Below are 22537 nucleotides of genomic sequence, written 5' to 3'. Positions count from 1 at the left end.
TCTATGATTTTTGCTATTTCACTTTAATAACTACCTTGTCATATCAGCAAAACGTTTAGGTGACAGTATAATTAATGTTCATACAAACGCTTAGATGACAGTAAATTAGGATGGCTTCGGTCATATGTCAACATGAATTTAGGAAAAAATATGAAACTAAATTTATATTTTTTGAGCTAAAACAAATTTTCTATAATTTTCTAATATTGCTTTGGATTTAGTTTTTTTAATTGCATTTTCAAAATATTTTAATTATTTTCTGAAAAATATTTTACATGTTTTTTGATAAAAATTAATTAATTTTGCTAAACTATTAATATAGTCCAATTTACCTTCCTCGCTAATGTGCACAACGTAGGATGTGACATTAGCACCAGTTTGTCAAAACTCTTTTTAAAACTCACGGAGAGAACTCCAACGAAGTTTTAAAAACGGTACTGCTAGCGCCCAGACGTCCGGACGGACATGTATATCCGGACGCCCAAACCTGCACTCCATTCCTGCGCGCACCTGCATCCCGCCCGCGTTCGTCCACGCAGGCTCACACTGCTTGGACCCACCCGTGCTACCGCGACTGCACCCTTGGAGTCCCGCTCGCACTCCCTTCATTGCTCACGCGCATACACATAGCCAGCAACTGTAGCGGGTGTTTACAGACAGGTGGCTAAGCCAACATCCAGAAAAAAGGGAGAGACAACAGATGTGCAATCAGTGCCGAAAGGAGGAGGAAGAGACACGAGGTAAAGGTGAGGAAGCAGAAAAGCAAAGACAATAATATAACACCTGATCTACTTTTGAAACATTCGGTTGCAACGTTTGCAACATAAGTTTGAAGGTAGATGAAACATATGAAATATGCATTTGAAACACACTATCTGCAACATCAGATATACTTTTGAAACATCTAGATTAAACACTTGCAACATTAGTATGAAACAACTGAAACACTCGAGACATGCTAATGAAACACTTGTAAAAAAACACCATACAACATCTAGATCAAAATGCTTACAACATATCTAGAGAAAAATTACTTGTTGCAACATCTACTGCAAACAACAAAAACAAAAAGGCGCAATGTGAGGTGCAACATCAGAAAAAAAACTAATGCGACAAAAGAAAAAAGGCTCGTGCACCAGCAAAACGTATATTACTGCAATCTGCAACAACAGAAATAAGCCTACTGCAACAGAGTTTATTGTAACCCTAACCACCGTTGCGTCCCTTAGATCTAGATCCAAAGGAGAAGTAAGAGGAGATGGAGGAGGAGGAGGAGAAGGAGAGCTCAGATCTAGAGAAGAAGGAGAAGAAGGATGAGGGGGACGACTTAGATCCAAAGAAGGATCCACCTACCTCGTCTGAAGCCACCATCGTCGACCTCCTCTCTGGTTGCATGGAGGTCGCGGAGCAAGGAGGAATGCAGGGAGGGAGGAGAGGCAGCTTGCGGAAGCCTCCATCGTCCTCCTCCTCTTCCGGGGGCATGGAGGTCATGGATGGAAGGAGAGAGGGGAAGAAAGAAGGAAGGGATGGGTGGCTCGCTGGATGCTTTGGTTGTTGCCCTCTTCTTCTGTGGCATAGAGATAGCTTAGGGAAGGAAGGAGAGGGAGGGAGTGAGGGGCGATGGCAAGCGACGTAGCAGCAAGAGAATGGTAAAATAAGAGGAGCGGATGAGGAGACCGAGTGATTGACTTGTACGGTGACGGGTGAGCGTAAGCGGTCAAGTGATGGTCTAATGCGCATCCGAGGCGTCGGACGCCCGTGGCTCAGCATTACCGTTTTAAAAACTACTAGCAAATATGCTCATGCGTTGCAACAGAAGAAAAATATCAAATGATCATAGAAAGTGATGACATAATGTTACATATCTATTTATATTTATTCTTTTTATAAAATTTAAAGTCCATAATTTATTTTATTGATAACCATGACATCTATGGTATGGTATTAGATAGTTAATATTTACAATAATATATAGCTTGGAGACATATTTATTTAATAATAATAATAGAAATTAGGCAAACATTATCTTACTCTAATATTACTTCTTAATATATCTTAGTATTATATTAAAATATGAGAAGTTTGTTGCTAGCTTTATTTTTTATTTAGATTAGGATTTCTATGAAATATGATATATCAGTTAAATATATGTATATTATGAACACATAAGATTAGTTAAAATTAAGATACTAAAACATGACAATATTCCAAAATTAGATTCTTTGTTGGGCGAACGAAGCATATTTAAAAAAAGGAGAGAACTTGCTGGTTGCCATAAAAAATTATATCGGTTCCGTGGTTGCCATAAAAAATTCTAGTTTCCTTGACTGCCATCCAATTGTATATTTTGATCCTTAACTGCCATCACCGTTACAAACAACCATCACCGTTACCAAACAGAGGCAGGCGTCATGTCTGTGGTGGCGTCCCGGCGTCGATTGGTGGCAGCGTCCGTTCAATGACGGCTGGGTGGTGTGGTGGCGTCCGTTCAGTGATGGCTGGGTGGCGGCAGGTGGTGTCCGACTGGGTGACGGCGAGTTGTGTCCGGCGTCCGTTCGATAACGGCTGGCTGGCGGCGGCGGCGCCCGGCCACGCGGGTGGCAGCAGCGGTGCCCGGGCGCTCGGTCCTGCGGGTGGGCCACGATTGCGGCGGCGCCCAGCTGCGCCGGGTTCGCGAGATCCCCGGGGTTGCGTGGGATCGCTATCTGAGGCTAAGATATCAATATCGCCAGTTTCTGATCCCAACCTCACAACTCTAGAGGTGGTATTTGTTTAGTGATTTTTTCAGCGAAGCTGTCGTATCCATCTGAATTTTATATTTTCAGATGTGAAAAGTATAAATATCCTCATATACCAAACGTTCACTAATTAGTACTGCGTCTTCATAATTGTAACCCTCTCAGAGCATATAAGCTACTAAAACGTTTTTTTCCTAAAGGAAGTTCCCCGCCAACTGTAGCTGCTCCCTCCGCTAAAATTTGCCCCTTTTTAATGGATTTACCCCGCGGAATCCGAGGTTTTTGGTGCATACAAGTATTTTTGTTAGAGCGCTGATGGGCAACTAAAGGAATACTTATGGTCTTCCCACTACTTGATAAAAGGATCTTGTGACTATCACTAGAAATGATCTTTCCCTCGCGTTCGGCTATAACGGAAACCCTCGAATCTAGAGCTGTTTGTTGTTCCAATCCAGTTCCAACAATGCACTTCTCGGACCGAGAAAGTGGAACTGCTTGGCGCTGCATATTAGAACTCATTAGAGCTGTTTGTTAGGCCAGTTTTATGCCGAGGCCCGTGCGCTGTGGTGCAGATACGCGTACAGCTGTTGGATGGGCTACCACCTCCCGCTCCGCCCAACAGGTACAGCCATCCCTTATAAAAAAATATAATAATATCCCCTCTAAAAAAGAAAGAAAAAAAATCCCAGCCCTCCCGGCTCGCTCTCCGTCCAGCCGTCAGGCCTAGGCAAGGCCACGCAGGCGAGTCGTCTGCCACCTCCGTCCTCCGTGCACGCAGCTGCCGAGATCGCGTCGTCCCAGGCCGCCCCCCCCGTACCGGCCTCTTCCATGCGGGCGCCGCCAGGTACGAACGCCCCCCCCCCCCCCCTGATTAGGGTTTTCAGAAGCTGGGGGAGTTCGCTTGATTTTGTTTTCCATCTGGCACTGCGATTTTTCTGGAAGGTCAGTTGGACAATGCAGTCCCCTCAGTTTTGATGCATTTGTAGTTAGTAATCCCATCCAATCGAATCGATTAATGTTTATTTGCGAGAGCGTGATCTTAGACATGGGGGGCTGAATATGTTTTAAATACAATACAAACCATCCTTTTCGATTTTCCTGAACATTCAGCATTCAATACAAACCGCCCGCTCTGCCACGTAGGTAGTTGGTAAAAATGTTCCGTGTGGGAGGTGGGGATGATATGCTGGAAAGGAAACCATGATTAATTATTTTGCATAATTGATCAGGCTAGGGTTCTGAAGTTAGTTATTTTTTTTATTGCTTTAGAGTTCAGATTTATTGTTATCAGTAAATACCGGGATTCTTTCTTAATGAATAGTAGGATCCTCTTATGCTATATCATTCCATTCTTAAATTTTGAATAGCAGGCACTACCATATATCATCACCAAATGTGGGCATGGTTGTGTACTATTGGGCCTTCTATCATGTTATGGCAACCATACCATTCTATCAATTTCAATTTTTATAATCAATCTTGGAAATTAGCTTGCCTGTTTGAATGTACATGTCACTTGTTACCTTACTCTGAAGTTCCATTGTGAGGTTGTGCCATACCGTCCCTTTCATTTCTTGGTAACCGTCACACCAGGTATACTTTCTCTGTTCAGAGAGTGATTGGGATTTCAAGGAATGAGTTCTTCATCACATCGTGCCGAATATAACCGAAGTTACATGGCTATGGTGCCTAGTGATTTTTCATACCATGGGGTTGTGGACAATGGCCCCACTGGATTTACCCAAGGTTCGCGTGAGGAAGCCTGTAAACTTGGTCCATCATGGTATTTCAGTAGAAAGGAATTAGAGGAAAATTCTCCATCCAGAAGGGATGGCATTGATTGGAAGAAAGAGTCGAACCTTCGAAAGTCATATTGCAAGTTTCTACAAGAATTGGGGAAGAAGCTTAAATTGTAAGATTGAGACATGGATCTACTCTATATTGTCTGCTATCTTTGCATTTCACTTCTGAAACTCTCAGTACATGATTTAAAATGAAATGCTACTTTAATATTTCTATGATGTTGAAGTTTCTTAAAATATATCTGCTCTATCAAATTTACTCTTTTGTTCATTTTACTTAGTCATTTGTCTGGATTTACAATTGTTTCAGGGAGTAATATATTTATCTTTTTCCCCATTAATTGACTTTAGTTTTGACCAAAAATTACTGTCATCAAGAAAAGAGAGATTTGTATTTCTATTGTTGTATAATTGAATTTTGGGTACATGACAGTCTGGCATGTGAAAAATGGATTGAGGTGTTGCTGGTGTTTATTTTTGTCGACATGGTTGACCTTGGTAGTTGAATGCTAAAGTATGTCACTTTACTCAGTGGTTATAATGTTGATGCAAATTGCATTGCTCATGCTAGTCCTTCTGTTAACTTTTATCAAGTTTGCTGAAAAAAAATCCTTTTAGCTCACCCTTTTATATCTCATAAAGCCCCCCTCATTTGTTTGCTGTTTTTAGGCCTCAACTGACGATTGCTACAGCTATGGTATTCTGTCATCGTTTTTACCTTCGCCAGTCCCTTGTAAAAAATGATAGACGAGTAAGTGCCATTGATGCTTGTCTCTAGCTTTGTTAGGTTTATAACTGTTACCTTAGAAGTTTGTACATTGATATAATTGCATTTTGCTTTTAAATTTGGTTTAACTAAAATATTTTCTTTTTCCATTTTATGTGCCTGAGTATTAATAGTATCTTCATTGTTGATAAGAGATTGACAAACTCAATCTTCTCATTTGCCTTTTGGATCTGTGTTTGAAACCGAATTCTTCATACTGTGTCATTATGCATTCTGTTTCTATAGATAGAATATGTGCCAATACTTTAAAATCTAATATCCATACAGATAATCGCCACAGTTTGTATGTTCTTAGCTGGAAAAGTTGAAGAAACACCCATACCTTTGAAGGATGTCATCCTGATTTCTTACGAGTTTATTCATAAGAAGGACCCTACGGCTGGTCAGAGAATCAAGCAGCAGAAGGTAATGGATTACGCTATCTTTTATTTTGTTTCAGAAGTTCTGACACTACCTAGTTTGGCCTGCACGATTGTTTTACTATTGAACTAATATTGTTTCATACACTTTACTTGGGAACTTTTCTCGAATACTTTAATTTGGAACTAGTATGTGTTTAAGTATAAATTTGTAACTCTTTGCGTCACACACTACTATGATGTAGTTGTATTATTGTATAGCTATTTATGCAAGTAAATGTTAGATCTTTGTTCCATTTTATTATGTAGGTTCAAATCTCACTCCTAAATCTCAATGAAAGAAGTTGAAATCTACTTTTGTCATGGGTTGAGGTGCAAATGCTACTATCATCAATGATTAACAGTTTATGATGCTTAATAAACATTTGCTTACAAAATGATGGTCATCAATAGCTGCTATTGCATGCTTCCATTATCAGCTTATGGTTGCTTATACTATCTAAGCTATAATCTAATCCTGAAAACAATTTTTATGCTCCTTTGTGTCGAGCATGAACATTGTGATAGTGCTGTCATTTTGCTCTTCCTTCTTCCAAATCTGCATAGATTTTATTTTCCGCATGCACTAATTCATAATGGACTCAAAAAGCAATGTAAGGGTTATTTCAACTGAGATTAGTGCTTACTATTGCCTCTTGCAGGAATTATTTGATAAACAAAAGGAACTTATTTTACTTGGGGAGCGAGTTGTACTTGTAACACTCGAGTTTGACCTGAATATTCATCATGCTTACAAGCCCTTGGTTGAAGCAATAAGGAGATTCAATGTTGGTGATATAAATAATTTTCCTCAGGTTGCCTGGAGTTTTGTAAATGATGGGTATGCTAGTGCTACCCTGTCTTTTCAAATTGTAGTCCCCAGTTGTCTACTTTGCTTAATGCTGTGCACTGTACAGGCTGAGTAGTACTTCGCTTTGCCTGCAATTCGAGCCTCATCATATTGCAGCAGGTGCTATCTTTTTGACTGCTAAGTTTCTCAAAGTGAAGCTCCCTTCTGATGGTGATAAGGTTTGGTGGCAGGAATTTGGTGTCACGCTAGAACAGCTTGAAGGTTGGTCCTTGTTTTCAAAGTCAGTGATGAAAGCGTTTCAGTTGCTCCTATTTTGTTTATTCATTCTGCTTAGTGCATACGTTTTGATCGTTATTGATTGCATTATTACCATGTGTCTGGTGTGTAAATTGACTTTGTTCCTGTGAAACTTCTGATTTTGAAGTATGGAATACACATCATAGGTACTACTCACATCATAGGCACTACTCCTGGTTTTGGTTTTATCATAAGTCATAATAAGGGCCTATAGTTGAGTTGGTTAGGTGGCTTGAGTAGCACTCCTCAGGTCCCGATTCCTCGTGAGAGAGAATTTTTAGGTTAGGGTTAAAAAAATCTCCTCGTCTGTCCCATGCCAAAGCACAAGTCTAAGGCGCAGCCCCAGTCATGGTCGTTCTCACATGGGCTATGGTGCCACTTTGTATGGTGGGGCAGGGGTTTGGGGGTTTTTTCGACTTGTGCGAGAAGGTCTTCTTCTTAATGCAATGCCCAGGGACCGTCTTACCCATCGCAGGTTGAGTTTTTTTTTATGATATCTTATGTTTGACCAAGTTTATAGAGAAGATTATCAACATTTATGATACCAAATAGATTTACAATAGAAATATATTTTATTATGAACCTAATAGTATTTATTTCGTATCATAAATATTGTTTCTTTAATTTTTTATATAAATTTAGTTAAACTTAAGATTGTTTGACTTAGGACAAAACCACCCTTAGTTCGACGGTTACTTCACTTGATAACTATGTGCCTTCTTTACTTGTAGCAGTTATTGACATACTGCAGCTCCACTGGACTTGTATTCAGGCTAAAGTAGGATGTAGGGTGGCATTTTTCGCCACGGCAATAGCTTACTGTATCCTAGTACAAGGTTTATTTTTTTCATCATCGTTTTTTAAGATGGAAATACATTTTATGCCATTTTACTGTCTTAACTTTTTCATACGCTAATCCATTGTACAGTTTAATTTTCATAAATTACATGTTGGCCATTTTTTTTAATGCCAGCATGCTTGAACCAATTCATTTTCCTGTTGCATAGGAAAGTTGGATATACTTAATAACTTAAAGCTATCTAATAAAAATAGGTACAATAGCTAGTGCATATTGTTATTTGGCCTAAAGAGGTTGGCCATTGGTCAAATTTGAGATTTGCATTAGGCAATGTTCTGAACATGCTCTGATAATGTTCTGCCCATGGAGTTTGATTTTCCAGTTTTCCCTCTCTTGCGAAATGATCTTGTTCCAGTTGGATATTTGTAGTTGCTATGTGTCTTCTTGCATTATTATTATATTGCTGCCTTTCTTAGTTATATTTAATTTGTCTATGAATGGGAGTTTGATGGTGCACTTATGTTTTTTTATTAATATTTACCTTATTAGAGAGCTATGCACAATACCTTTGGAAGAGCACTATTTCACATGGAATGAGTAACTGGTTTAAATTTTTCTAAAAACAAGGAGCATCTTCTAATTCTTACTGGTGATTTGTCACATAAAACATTGTGGTGAAGAGGACCACCACCTGACTGGAAGTCCCAGCTACCTTACAGCTGTTAGAATCAGAAAGCAAGTTCTCTTGGAAGCTGGTCTCTACTCATTATGTACTCCCTCTGTTCTAAATTATTACAAGTCATTCTAACTTTCTTAGAGAGTCAAATCATCTCAAGTTTAGCCAAAAGTATAGAGAGTTAGAAAGATTTATGACACCAAATAGATATACTATGAAGATATAATTAATAAAGAATCTAATGATACTTATTTGATATCATAAATACTATTATTTTATTATATATAAATTTGGTCAAACTTGAGATTTTTGACTCTCCAAGAAAATTGGAATGACTTATAATTTGGGATGGAGGGAGTGTTGTTTAGTGTTGACTTGGCAGCGCATGGAAATTCTTATTTGTTGTCATAATTATTATTTATTAGTTTATTATAGCATTGTGGTCTGACATGTGCCAGTATCTCTTGGTTTCAAGTTGCATCTGGTAATAAAACTTATTTGTCATCCATTATTGCAGATTTTAGCAACCAAATGTTGGAGTTGTATCAGAAAAACCGTACAACACAGGCACAACCATCACATGGGGGTGAAGCCAAAGGTATCTCTGCTGGTGTGCGTAATCAACATTCATCTGTAAAATCTGAAGAAAACACCAAGGAACCATCTGCTCATGGACGTCATCAAGTATCCAGACCGACAAATTTGCAGCATTCTTCCTCAACAGCTGCTCCAGGTCACCATGACGTTGGGCACTCAAATTCAGACAAGCATTTTTCTGGCCACAAAATACTTCAAAATGACAATGGTGGAAGCAAAGTAAAGAACAGGAGTGGAACTAAATTGGATGCTTGCATGGACAGATTGCACCATGACAAAAGGTCCTCGCCTGGACATCATTATTCCAAGGCCAGCTATGAGTCTCATAATCTAGCGGAAGAACATAAACCACATGGATCACATGATAATTCCAATGAAACAAGAGATAGTGTTGGTGACAAAGAAGCTCCTGGGTTGTCAACATTGAAAATGGATGTGGTGCACAAAATCGACAAGAATAAGGTAAAAGCAGCTTTGGAGAAGCAAAGCAAATCGGAAGGTGGTGTTTCAACAAAGGTAAATGCAATGGACGATGACGATCTACTTGATAGAGGGCTAGAACATGGTGTTGAATTAGCTGTTGAGGATGAGAAGGTTAAGCAGGGCAAGTGGGACAACTTGTCCCATGGTAGCATGCCTCCAGCTGATCTTCAAGACACTAACCAAGCAATGGAGAACGGTCACCATGCCAAGCAGGGTGTACCAACAACTGCTGAAGACATGGGCTTTCCAGACAGTAAAGAACATCATCCTCCAGCATTTCATAGGCAAACTGATGTTCCTGAGCACAAGGCACAGCAGCTTGATCACACGTTGAAGCACCAAAAGGGCCAGGATCATTCTCAAATTTTATGAAGACACCTGAGCAGGATGAAAAAGACTACAAAAGGCTCAAGCTTGAATGTTTACATGATTTTGGATGGGTTTAATGGAAACTGGCGAACTACAGGCAATTCGGTATCGAATTCATTGTATGGTGCCCGATGCATTTTGATGAGCATGTATCTTCTTCATTGGTGCCTGAGGATGCTGGAGCGACACAAAAATGTTGTATTGTGCAACATCTAGATGAGTCGATGGTGATGTGTCTCACAAACGACACAACAGATTGCACTTTATAATATGAGGAATGTTGCGCTGCCAATATTTGTTACGTTCCAACAAGCACTGGAATATATGAATGAAACATGCTCACGCTTCTGGTATTCATTCTCTATATGCCATGTTTGCCGATGCGAAGGGGGAGACGGGCCAGCGATATTAGAACAACGACCCCCTGTTTTGCTTCTTTATTAATTTTTTTTAAACAATTTGCTTCTTTATTAATTTAATTCATCTGGGCCGGTAATGTGCCAGTTTTTTGGGAATAAAAGCCCGACGTACTGAAAAAGACAACTCATTATTTCCTAGTTAGGGCTTATACGACTTTAGTAGTCAATCAAAATAACAATGTTTACTAATCCCTCTGTTCCAAATAATTTTTCGTTCACTTATCTTTGATTTGATATTTATCTTAATCAAACTTTTCTAATTTGGTTAAGTATTTTACAGAAATAGTACACTAGCAATTATTCTCTATGTTGCAAATTATAAGACATTCTGACTTTTTTTATGCTATGTATTTAAGTACACTATATCTAGATACATAGTAAAAATAATGTACTTCCTCCGTATAGATTTAAAAGTTGTTTAGGATAGTGACACGGTCTCCAAAATATAACTTTCACATCTTATTTTTATAAAAATATTTAGGAACAAAAATACATGTATATACTTTTATGAAAGTATTTTTCAAGACAAATCTATTCATATAATTTTCAGATTTGCAAATTAAATAATTTAAAAGTTATTGATAATTTATATTTCCAATGTTTAACTCAAATCTTGTCCAAAACGACTTCTAAATCCTATAAGAGGGAGTACCTTGAAAAGCGAAAATGTTCTATAATTTAGAATAAAATAAGTATAAGTTAAAAAATAAATAAACTATCAAAACATATTTTATATAAAAATAGAACTAGGCCTAGGTTCATACCATAAATTTTGACGTATTTTTTTTATAGTTTTGATAAAATTTCCTTTAGATATAGAGTATGATCAAATTCAAAAGTGAAAAATATTTTGAAAAGTCTATAACGAAGATAATATTATTGAAGCCAAGTCTATTATTCTAAAAAAGGAGGTTTGACTTAGAACAAAGTTATGTGAATTATAATTATAAATAAATAGAACAAGTTATAGTATATAACACTTTTTTCCATAGGCGATGGATTTAGGCAAGCGAAGATCTCAAGTGACACATTAAAGATTAAAAGAAGATGGAAAAAAAAGGTCCCTGCAATGCTAAAACTTAATTAGTTTGATTGAAATTTAGACAAATGCGTGCTTAATCATCACGTAGATTTCAATTTCTCCAAAAATGAACCAAACGCCCCTAACTAAGATATCTCCTATAGAACTGCTTTTGTTTATGAAAACTAAAAATTGTTTTTTACATATCTCCTATGAAGGCATCTGGAAAATCGCCAACAGGTAATTAAATCTGCATCTTTTCGAAGCTCACAGCTCCGCTGCGGCTTGTCTGTACCGAGGAGAGGAGAGAAGCGAGGTGATTTCGGGGGGACAGGGATACGAAATAATGCCGCAGCGGCTGTTCGTGCACGCATTGTGCATCCACGAGCCTACTGTTGATCCAGCGAGCCACGGCCGCGAACGAACAAGAGGAAGCCAACAACGGCGACGAGACGACGGAAACCCGGGCCGGAGCTGGGATTCCCCTGTCGCGTTTCGCCAGAGAAGTGCCGCCGGTTCCATCGACAGGTATCGATGGCTTCCGCTGAGGCGACAATTCAGAGAGCTGCTGCTGAGCAGTGCCGTGCCCCGGGACCCATGTCTTGGCGTGGCCACTTGGTTGGCAATGGCATCACCAAATGAGCAACCCTTGCAATCTGAATTCTGAACCGAATGTACCACAGATGCTCTCACGCCTTGTTTAGTTCTAAAAAAAATTGCAAAAATTTTTCAGATTCTCCGTCACATCGAATCTTTAGACACATGCATAAAGTATTAAATATATACAAAAATAAAAATTAATTGCACAGTTTAGTCGAAATTGACGAGACGAATCTTTTGAGCCTAGTTAGTCCATGATTGGACAATATTTGTTAGATACAAACGAAAGAGTTACGGTGTCGATTTTGTAAAATATTTTGGAACTTAAAAAAGCCCTTTCTTGCCCAGACGTTTGAACGAAACGTAGCAAGTGTGGTACGTACTACAGTACCTTATTAGCTGCCCCGCGCGGAGTAGCAGTCCGGCACTCTAGCCGGGCCGGCCAGCCCCCGAGCATTTCACCTGACGGATTTGACCCGACACGACGACACCGTGGAGCTGTCGCGCGTCGGGGTGAGCAGACGAAGAAGGCGGCCCCGCGCGCGCCTGCGGACAAGCGAGGCCGTGTTTAGTTCCGAAAAATTTTGGAAAATGGACACTGTAGTATTTTCGTTTGTATTTGACATGTCCAATCATAGACTAACTAGGCTCAAAAGATTTGTCTTGTCAATTTCGACCAAACTGTACAATTAGTTTTTATTTTCGTCTATATTTAATACTCCATGCATGCGTCTAAAGATTCGATGTGACGGAGAATGTGAAAAATTTTGCAAAATTTTCTGGGAAGTAAACAAGGCCCGAGAGCACGGGCGAGCCGCGAGCCACGCTCAAAAAGGAACTGGTTGGTTGCTCCTTTGATGCTGGCAGCTGTGGAAGCCTAGCCGCCGCCGGAATCCTTGTGCAACTCAGAGCCGCCAGCAGCCTCCTACTCAAAATTTTCAAAATTCTCATTCACATTAAATCTTTATTAGACACATACATAAAATATTAAAAAAATAAAATATAACTAATTATATAGTTTATCTATAATTTGCGAGACGAATCTTTTAAGTCTAGTACGTACCAGTGTTGTGACCTTAAAAAATAAAATATTTTGATAAAAAAATAAAATATGATTGGACAAGACTAACTAGGTTCAAAAGATTTGTCTCGCAAATTATAGATAAACTGCACAATTAGTTATCTTTTTTATTTATATTTAATACTTCATGCATGTGTCGTAAGATTTGATGTGATGAGCAATTTTAAAAAATTTTGGAAACTAAACAAAGCCTAAGGGCTGTGATCAATGAAATGAAAAATCAAGTGACTCTCTGTTGTAACCTAAAAAAAGAACAAGTAAAGCATCGTGTCGCGTCGAAAATAAACAGCGAAGACGGGAGAGAGAAGGTACAACTGAAAAGCTGCTGTGGTCTTGCCTTGCATGCACAGACGTGTACGTTCTGTCTGGGCTTCAACTGAGGCCTTGTTTAGTTCCAAATTTTTTTGCCAAAATGAGCACTGTAGCAATTTCGTTTGTATTTGACAAATATTGTCCAATCATGGACTAACTAGGCTCAAAAGATTCGTCTCGTCAACTTCGACCAAACTGTGCAATTAGTTTTTATTTTTATCTATATTTAATACTTCATGCATACATCTAAAGATTCGATGTGACGAGGAATCTGAAAAATTTTGCAAAATTTTTTGGAACTAAACAAGGCCTGAGCATGGAAATATATGTATGTAATGTATTTGTGTGTGTAAAGCCGTTTAGATTCTTGGTGAAAAATAATCGAGAATTTCACTCAAACAGAATCGGTGGCAAAAGAAAAAAAAGATTTCGACTAGCATCGACGTTTCTTTACTGTGCAGTTGGTAGTTGGGCATAGGACATAGGAGTATTGGCAAGACAACATTCACGCCAAGTATACCAAGAAGTGAGCAGTCACTTCTAAGTCTCAGTATCGATCGATAAGTATCTCATTAGAGTTTCGTTGCAAATAGGTTGGCAAAAAAAGATTGTTGCAAACATTCCTTGAGGTGACAACAAATACGATAACATGCCTCCTCCCCCTTAACATGGCAAAAAGTTGAAGCTCCCTGTGGGGTTCCCCTACAATATCAGCTGCCATGGTTGGTCCTCAAGCTGCTTATGATGACCAAAGGAAGAAGCTCGGACTAGGTAAGCTATTCTTGGGCTGAGAAAGCTATGTCAACGAGAAACTACCAGATCTTTGGAAGCCCAGTCGACCACACCACACACCCAATGCAACGGGCGCTGCCCTAGGCATGTAGATAGATACATCCCCATTTTGGTTCCAAAATTCTGCGCTTGCTACACATTATTATTTTTGGCTTCTAAACACAAGTGAATCTTAGTGATTTTTGCATTCTTTGGTCCATATAGTTCTTGTAGTAATACAACGTTAGAGCATCTCCAAGAGTTTCTAAAACCCACCCTCAATCTAGACTTTATGGCAAGATTGGATAAAAAAACTACTCTCCAACAACTTCCTATCTCAACTATCAATCTTTCTTTATCTAAAAAAAAAATCAATCTTTCTGCTATGTATCCATCGGGCAATGTGAATGTGGAAGGAAGCACACCCATGGAGGCATGAGGACCTATGATGAGGGTTGAGAATTTTGTCCGATTTTCACCAAAGATTGGCGATATCCGTTTCTATCGATGACCTCCCATAAATACACATAACTTTAACGTTAGTTCCATTTTGTTTAGTTTCTTTTAACTTTAGCTAAAATTTCATGAATATTAAAAAATGTTAACAAAAAATTCATCCAATTTTCATCGATTTTCGTGAATTTTGTTTCTATTGGTCCCTTCATCATTTGAGTCTCAACCGGTAGGGTAAACTCTCGACCACGGGGCACAGCTATTCATGGTCTTTCAAATAAACTTTGAAGTATCATTATTTCTGAAAGTTGTTAATTAATGAATAAATTCTATCCATGGTCTTTCATATAAACTTTTATCAAATTTTTTTTCTGAAAATAAAAAAGTTGTAAAGCTTCTTTCCCCGCGCTTCTTGACCCCCCAGGCCCCCACGTCGAATATATGCTCCAACCGGCTCTTCCACTTGCACACACACGTCACACGTCTCTTCCTCCTTCCACCTCGCCTTGTCCATCTCCATCCATCCGCTTCCTTCCCCGTGCTGCCCCATGGCCCACCCATCACCGTCGCCGACCGGCAGCAGCAGCAGCCGCCGCCGCCGCCTGTCGGAGGTCCTGGGTGAGCAGCAGGAGCCATTCTCCCTCGACCTCTATCTCCTCGAGAGAGGCTGCTCCCCGGCCTTCCTCGACGCCACCGCGTGTGGTAGCGGCGGCGCCTGCTCGACGTGCTGGCCCAAGACCAGAGGCACCGGCCGGACGCTGAGACGGCCGGCGAAGAACAAGAAGGGCTCCCGTCGCAGCGGCGTGCTAAGGATGCTGCTCTCCAAGATTCTCACCGGCACGACGGCGCCTGCGGCGACGAAGAAGAAGAACCGGGCTGCCATCGGGTGGCGCCGCGTCGTTGCCGAAAAGCAGAGGACGCCGGACAGCTTCGAGCTCGCTCTTCGTCCCGCTTCCCCCGGAGCCGGAGCCGTTGAAGCGCACATGGAGGACGACGGCGGGGAGCAGGAAGACGACGAGGAGGACGAGTCCACGAAGAAGCAGCTGAGCCCGGTGTCCGTGCTGGAGCAGCGCCTGTTCGAGCACTCGCCGCCACCGCCGCCGCACGCGCCGAGTACGTAAGCAAGCACCCCAGCCACCATCTCTCTTTGTCACCGGCCATTATCGAATCGAGCTCGTACAATGCAAGCTGCCCAAATTCTGACGCGCCATTAATGGGAACCACCGCAGAAGCGCTGGCTATCTTCGGCGAGCTCCTTGAGGCCGCCTACACACCCAACGCACTGCTGGACGACGTCGACGTCGTCGCCATCGCCAAGGATCGAAGCAGAAGCACCCAGTCCGAAGACGGCCGCCGCCGCTGCAGCAGCACCGACAGCTCATCAACGCCGCCGACGACGCCGCGGGCCAGGAGGAGGAGGAAGAAGAAGAAGCACGCGCGCCGGAAGGAGGACGTGCCGTTGGAGAAAGACCTTGGTAGGTTGACCAGTCTCGTAGCCTCGGACATGGCCGTGGCAAGCGTCGGCGCAGAGGACCTGCGGCCGTCGGTGGAGGACGTGGGCGTGCTCATCGCGGCGGCCGTGCTGGAGGCGCTGACGGAGGAGACGGCGGCGGAGCTGATCGATGGGGATGGAGATGGACCACGGCTGTGCGGTTGACACGACACGGGTGGTGCTGACGATGCTGACCTCCGTTGTTGGGTTTTCTGGTGCGTGATGTGCGTATCTGATCGATCGACGTGTTCGTGCGTGTACGTACTAGTACAATATATTATATGGTTGATGGTGGTTTCTTGGTTGCGGTGTGTAGTTTGTGCTGATAGCTTGACACTTTGACAGTGCCTGGCTAGCTACTAGTACCTCTGTTTGTTAGGTTAGCATGGGATGGGAGCATGCTGAAACAGAGCTTTTGTACATGGGTTCATTAACATGGTATCGTTGAAAAAATAACAGCAATTAATATACCAACCATGCATATGACTCACACATGAACATTATCGTTGATCATGTGTTTTTTTTGTCAAGATTATATTAAACTCCTTTCGTCCCATTTAAAAAATGTGATTAGTGTCTCCTAATACAGAAACCTTAAGTAATTTCTAGATTAATCTAGGACAATATGTTAAGAAACTATTCTTCACAGCGCATTGTAGTTTTTCTATCTATACTCCGAATAAAAATCAACCAATCCATCCTCTCTTCCCTACATGGATCCTCTGCGCCATGCTACCATTTGCACACATGCACGAGGGAAGACATGTGCCCGGACGGGCGAGGGGAAGATGCACCAGCTCGGGGCACCCATGTGCAGAGGCAAGGCTAGGGAGGAAGACACGTCAGAGACGGGAGGTGGCATGCAGCTATTGTGTTTGGTTGGTTGGTTTGGCTTAGATAGAGTCACATCTTCTTTATGCATATAAGTTCATCACCTTTGAGGCAGTGTATTGAACACCTAGTGAACACTACTCAGTACTCACCACCTCTCACAACTCACATATCCTGTCCCCTGAGCGCACCACCACCTACGCCCCAGCTAGTCAAGCACCTCATCGCCATGGACTACGCATGAATGAATGCTCCTTCTCTAGTTGGCGGTGATGTTGTTTCAATGGTGGGAACAAGAACAATGGAGGAGGAGGCAGCGAGAAGAGCTGTGCCGCATCAGGAGAAAAAGAAGAAGCATGACCGGTTAGAACTGCAGCAGATCGTGGACCGGACGAACCGACAGTTATGTTTCTCCAAGTGCTAGAGCAGGTTGTTTAAGAAGGACCACAAAGCTCGAGGTTGCACTCGTCGTCTTCTCCCTTGCCAACCGCCTCTATTGCGGCGCTGTGCTCAAGAGAAAAAAGAGGAAGCTCGACTAGATGGAGCTGCGGTGGATTGAGGACTGGACGAACCGGTAGGTGTGTTTCTCCAAGCGTGGGAGTGGGCTGTTCAAGAAGGCCCACGAGCTCTCCATGTTGTGCGACACTGAGGTCGTGAGTTCACCGTCGAGTGCCACGTGAGCCTTCGCTTTGGTGGCTAGAGAACCACCTTCGAGCTTGTGTGGTGGTTGGAGCTTGTTGGCGTTCTCCTCCTCCTCCGCTCGAGCCTCCTTCGTCGAGCCTTTGCTCCCACACCTCATGCCTCCACGTCGGTGGCCGGAGCACCAACGTCGAGCTCGTATGGTGGCCGGAGCACCACCATCGTCCTCCTCTGCTTGAGCACACATGCACTAGGAGGTAACACGACTGGAGCAAGAGCGCTGGCCAAGCTACGCTCTAGAAAAAATGGCCATCTCCAACATTCTTCCCAGCCTAGCTAAGAGGTGTACGGTGGCCCGAAACCAAGCTAAAGATCATCTACATCTACAACTAACTAAACAAGCTCATCTTGGCTCAAGAAAATCAGGCGAGGAATTGATCATCCAACCAAACACATTATGTATCTCTGAGAAATAAGTCCAATTGTGCATTTTTCTTCACATCCAATTATAAGTGTCCGTGCAACATTGAATAGGCATCCAGCACACGTGCGGCAAGCTATGGCCCACGGCCAACCATGCATGCACATTGGCGCTAGCCACCAACCCCCCTGCTAACCTTGTTTGCGCAGGAATGGCAACCACTACTAGTAATCCTTTGGCCTAACGCAAAGCAAATTTCAGCGAGCTCGTACACAGGTGCACGTACAGCGGCAGGCAGGACGACCCAGCAACGGCGCGTACTCGTCAGCCAAGGCCCGTACTTGATCCGTCACTAGAGGATCGATCGGCCACGCGACGAGCTTGACGCCTAGCCCTGTCCAGCCACCGGAGGTCCGGCCGGTCCAGAGCAGAGCATAGATACCGGCGACCGGCCATGTCCCCTGCTCTTTTATGTATAATGACCTTGTTTTCGTAAAAAATTTTAGACGTATGTATAAAATATTAAATATAATTATATAATTTATTTTTAATTTATAAGATGAATCTTTTAAATCTAATTAGTCTATAGTTAGATAACAATTACTAAATATAAATAAAAATATTACAGTAGTTAAATTTAAAAATTTTAATAAACTAAACAAGGCCAAAGTAGTAAGTACTTGTAGTAGTCCTGTTCCGTTACGTTGCGTGCGTCCTGACGGACAGACACAGCATCTCCATCGAGAGCGACGCCGGAGCTACCGGTATACTCAATTCGGAGGACACTTTCTTTATTTTTTTTTCTTTTTCTTTTGTTTGTGAAAATGAGAGAGAGAAATAAAGCTAGAAGAAGGATCGATCCCTTCACCAATTGACGTACTAGAGGTTGCTCGGGCGTGTCTTGTTCGTTTAGCTGATAAATCATAACAAAAAATATTGTTAGTTGATTTGTTATTAGAGAAAATACCATTGAATGACTAGCAGATTCGACTAATAAGCACAAACAAACATGCTTATTTTACATGGAAATGGAGATGGACGAGCGCGCGAGCGCTCGGAATCCGTGTCCGTGCGGCAGGTAGACCATCGTTATCATCGTCATATATCCCTCGCTGTAGCTGTATCCCCGTGCACGGCGGTGCCGTCTCTCGCCGTCGCCGGCCGACCTTCTCAAAATCATCATCGTTCCTCTTCCAGTTAGCCGTGTGTCACCTTTATTTGTTTTTTTTTGAAACATTATTGTGGCCACGTCTTCTCGTGGCAATCTGGCATCCTACACACTGCATAATGACTTGGTGAGTCATCTGAGTCAATGATCTAATCACGGAGTAGGTCCATCCGGGAATTGAAAAAAAAACGACGCTTCTATCTTTCAGGCTCCTGAAATTTGGACTTTTGTCTAGGTAACGAACTGTCCACTTCGAATCTAACGGTGCAGGTGTGTTCTTCTCCCTTGAGCAGCTGCTCTCGCCACATCGGAACTCACCTCGCCGCGCGCGGTAAAGTCTCACTGGAGCTTCGCCGCCATCCTCATCATCTGGCCTGCCTACATCTCCCCCAAAACCTTTCAATACCTGTCGGATTTGAAGAAGAAAGAGAAAGATGATGAAAAGAGAGGGCAACAGATTTACGCGACACTGGAGCTCTAGCGACGAGCTCAGCACGAGACGTTAAGACATGAACTAGAAGGCCACGCGTTGCTGCGGGTACGAAGGGAGAATATAAATATAGCATCATTGTAGTCTATTAAGTCATCTATATACAGTTGTAGTAGTTAGTTTCAAAAGAGAAAGAGAGAAGATCACGTGAGAGAATAATTGCTAGCAGTATGCATATATAGTCATGTATAGGTAGGTGTATCCACTACTGAAACCATTTGTGAATGGACACTTATTGCATGCAACAGAAGAAGTGGATGATGATGTGGCGCAAGGAGGTGCAAGAAAATTAGCTTAGTGAGATTTGTCTTTATAGGACATATAAATATAAATTAGTGAATATTACTTTTAGCCATTACTTTTCGGATTAATAAATTAGCTTAAGATGGGAAAGACCTGCCCACCATGCAATAACTATGGTTAGTAAAACAAATAGAATCGATTGATTTCTCTTAGGGTCTGTCTCATAGGTTTTTGTCTTAGTTTGACAAAGCTGATTTTTAGCTTCTACCAAATTAAGTCCAGATAAAATAACTTCTTTCTAAAAGTTATTTTCAGCTCCTCTCACAACACAAGAGCCCAAGTGCAGCTGAAAAATACTAGTTTCTCCCTACTTCCTCTGTAAAAAACTGTTTTACCAAACTTTTATAAAATAATTTAACTTAATGGTGAAGTTGAAAAAAAATTCACCGATGAAGTTGATCTATACCAAACAATCTTTATTTTTTTATTTAATTTGATGTTTGGTAGTTATTCCAAGGCCTTGTTTAGTTCGTGAAAATTTTTAGGTTTGGCAACTATAACACAGTTGTTTGTATTTGACAATTATTATCTAATCACAGATTAAATAGGCTTAAAAAATTCGTTTCGTAAATTAGAGACAACTATACAATCAGTTTCTATTTTCGTCTATTTTTAATGCTTCATCCAAGGATTCGATGTAATGGATAATCTTGAAAATTTTTGAAAACATAATAATAATTTACTAGAAGTTCGAAAAGTTTCACGCAACTAAACGCATTCGAGAGCTTTCCCTAATCCACCTTCTCACTTCTGATCCTGACCTCAACCCCGGCACCGCCGCCGTCTCTCTCTCTCTCTCTCTCTCTAACCCGCTTCTCCACCTCCCTCTCCTCGGCTGCTCTCCGCGCGTCCACCGGGTCTACGCCGCATCGGTGAGTACCTCTCGCGCGCTTACTCTCACCCTCACGACCTCCGCTCCTCCCGTTCCCGCGCTCCGATTTGGGGGCCCAGCGGTTCCTGGTTCGCCATGTTTCTCCAGTCATCGATGCGGTTTTCGGTTCTGGAAAAACTGTAATTGAATTGAATAAATTGGTGTTTTGATCCTGGAATTGCAGGATTGGTTAGTCGGCACTGGTGAGGTCGCGCGGGGTACCGTCGGTCGATGGCGGAGCTTGTGGGGCCGCGCGTATACAGTTGCTGCACTTGCCGGAACCACGTCTGCCTCCACGACGACATCATCTCCAAGGCCTTTCAGGTCCGAACTCCCCGGAATTACCTTTCCTTCACTTCCGACGAGTTGTTTGTTCTTGGGAGCTTCTGTAATTAGCTTCCGGCGAGTCTATCTATACTAGGAATTAGGACCTCTGGTTCCTCCGAAAATCGGGTCCTCATGTAGGTGATACACTTAGTGGATCGGGTCCTCATGTAGGTGATAGATTTAGTGGATCCACTTGTGTGGATATTCTTGATGACCTGATTGATTTGTGATTGCCAAGTGGAGCGATCCTTTTTGCAGCAATGGGGTATGCTGTAACATTTCTGTTTGTTACTTAGAGCTCGGGATGTCAGTGTGTTGCGAGTTGTGTTTGCATAGTCATGTCTTTTATGGGTAGCAGAGATTACACCACTTCCACTTGGGTTAATGTGAATCGGTGCAGATGGCATGTGCTAGTCTATTTCTCTGTATGTTTGCATCTCTGAATCATGCCTTCAGGTTTCATGTCCATATATGGTTGTACTTCTCATTGCATTATAGTACTTCTGATTTTACTTTAAATACTGAATGAAGCATAACAGCAAAAGGGCGCTCTTGTTTGCTGTAGTGCTTTTAACACTATAGTATTCATGTATCTATGCTCCCACCCTTTCCCATGCTTCTATTTGAAAAAAAACACCAAAATTTTCTATGCTCACTTAAAATTCGAGATGCAACAAAAATATATGCAAGGAGATACAAAAAAGTGAAATCAGCTTTTACAGATTGCACTTTATTCTGATGCAACTATCCAAGTGCTGATTTCACTTTTTTAGTTTTTTGTATCTCCTTGCACAGATTTTCTTTTGCATCTCAAAGTTTACATGAACATTGAACTTCGATCCATTCATATTTTTGTTATAATTTTCGGGCACATTTGGATGTCTTTTTTTTTTTCTCAAATGGGAGCAGAGGAGTATGGCGAAGAGGTGGGAGTACTGGATACGTTCTTGGTGACTTGGTGCTAAAAGCACAACCAAAAACTAGGATCCCTATTATTGTGTCTGAAACCGTTTGTAAGCTCTGTATCTTTAGGGATTGGAAAATTCTTTGCAAGTGCCATATTAGTTCAGACTTCTGCTGGTGCCTGGAGGATAATGCCTTCTTCCTTTTTCTGTTTTAGGGGAGGAATGGCCGTGCATTTCTGTTCTCTCATGCCATGAATGTAGTTGTGGGGGCGAAGGAGGATAGGCAGCTTATGACAGGGCTACACACAGTCGCTGATATCTACTGTAATGATTGCCGTGAGGTGTTGGGCTGGAAGTATGAGAGAGCATATGAAGAGACACAGAAATACAAGGAAGGAAAATTCATATTCGAGAAGTCAAAGATTGTCAAAGAAAACTGGTAGTATCCAAGTTGTCACTCACCAAATATTCTGGTGAAGATGAATTGGTCATTGTTACATGGCAGTATGCTTTTGGATGTTTGTGTCCCTGTAAATAGCCTTCCTCGATGGATTGCAGTGCTAAGGCGCCTCATGTTCTCGCCTTAGAATTGTAAAACACACTTATTCCTGTTCATTTGTGTGAATAAGATACTGCATGTGGTTTTTTGGTATGGAATTATGGCCTCTAATGTGCA

The 22537-nt window shown here is 41.8% G+C and overlaps 3 protein-coding genes across 5 annotated transcripts; all 3 read left to right on the top strand.

Moving 5' to 3' along the window:
• Positions 3406–10114, top strand: LOC8064072 (cyclin-T1-4). Of its 3 annotated transcripts, none has more exons than XM_002443144.2 (7): positions 3406–3582; positions 4351–4650; positions 5210–5291; positions 5595–5732; positions 6388–6566; positions 6643–6797; positions 8826–10114. In XM_002443144.2, the coding sequence occupies exons 2-7, from the start codon at positions 4373–4375 to the stop codon at positions 9758–9760; spliced, it is 1767 nt and encodes a 588-aa protein (XP_002443189.1). In that variant the 5' UTR covers positions 3406–3582; positions 4351–4372; the 3' UTR covers positions 9761–10114. The 3 variants fall into 3 exon arrangements, with proteins under 3 accessions (XP_002443189.1, XP_021301947.1, XP_021301948.1); XM_021446272.1 differs by having other exon boundaries at positions 4332–4650; XM_021446273.1 differs by lacking the exon at positions 3406–3582 and having other exon boundaries at positions 3629–4650.
• On the top strand, positions 14879–16436 carry LOC8064071. Its single transcript, XM_021446423.1, has 2 exons — positions 14879–15527; positions 15644–16436. Exons 1-2 carry the CDS (start codon positions 14963–14965, stop codon positions 16069–16071), a joined length of 993 nt encoding a protein of 330 aa, XP_021302098.1. The 5' UTR covers positions 14879–14962; the 3' UTR covers positions 16072–16436.
• Positions 20469–22537, top strand: LOC8063262 (protein yippee-like At4g27745). The gene is made up of 3 exons (XM_002443142.2): positions 20469–20630; positions 20814–20953; positions 22077–22537. Exons 2-3 carry the CDS (start codon positions 20861–20863, stop codon positions 22302–22304), a joined length of 321 nt encoding a protein of 106 aa, XP_002443187.1. The 5' UTR covers positions 20469–20630; positions 20814–20860; the 3' UTR covers positions 22305–22537.

This window comes from Sorghum bicolor, chromosome 8, assembly GCF_000003195.3.
Source record: "Sorghum bicolor cultivar BTx623 chromosome 8, Sorghum_bicolor_NCBIv3, whole genome shotgun sequence".
Lineage (NCBI taxonomy): Eukaryota > Viridiplantae > Streptophyta > Magnoliopsida > Poales > Poaceae > Sorghum > Sorghum bicolor.
This window is presented reverse-complemented; position numbering and strand designations above follow the sequence as displayed.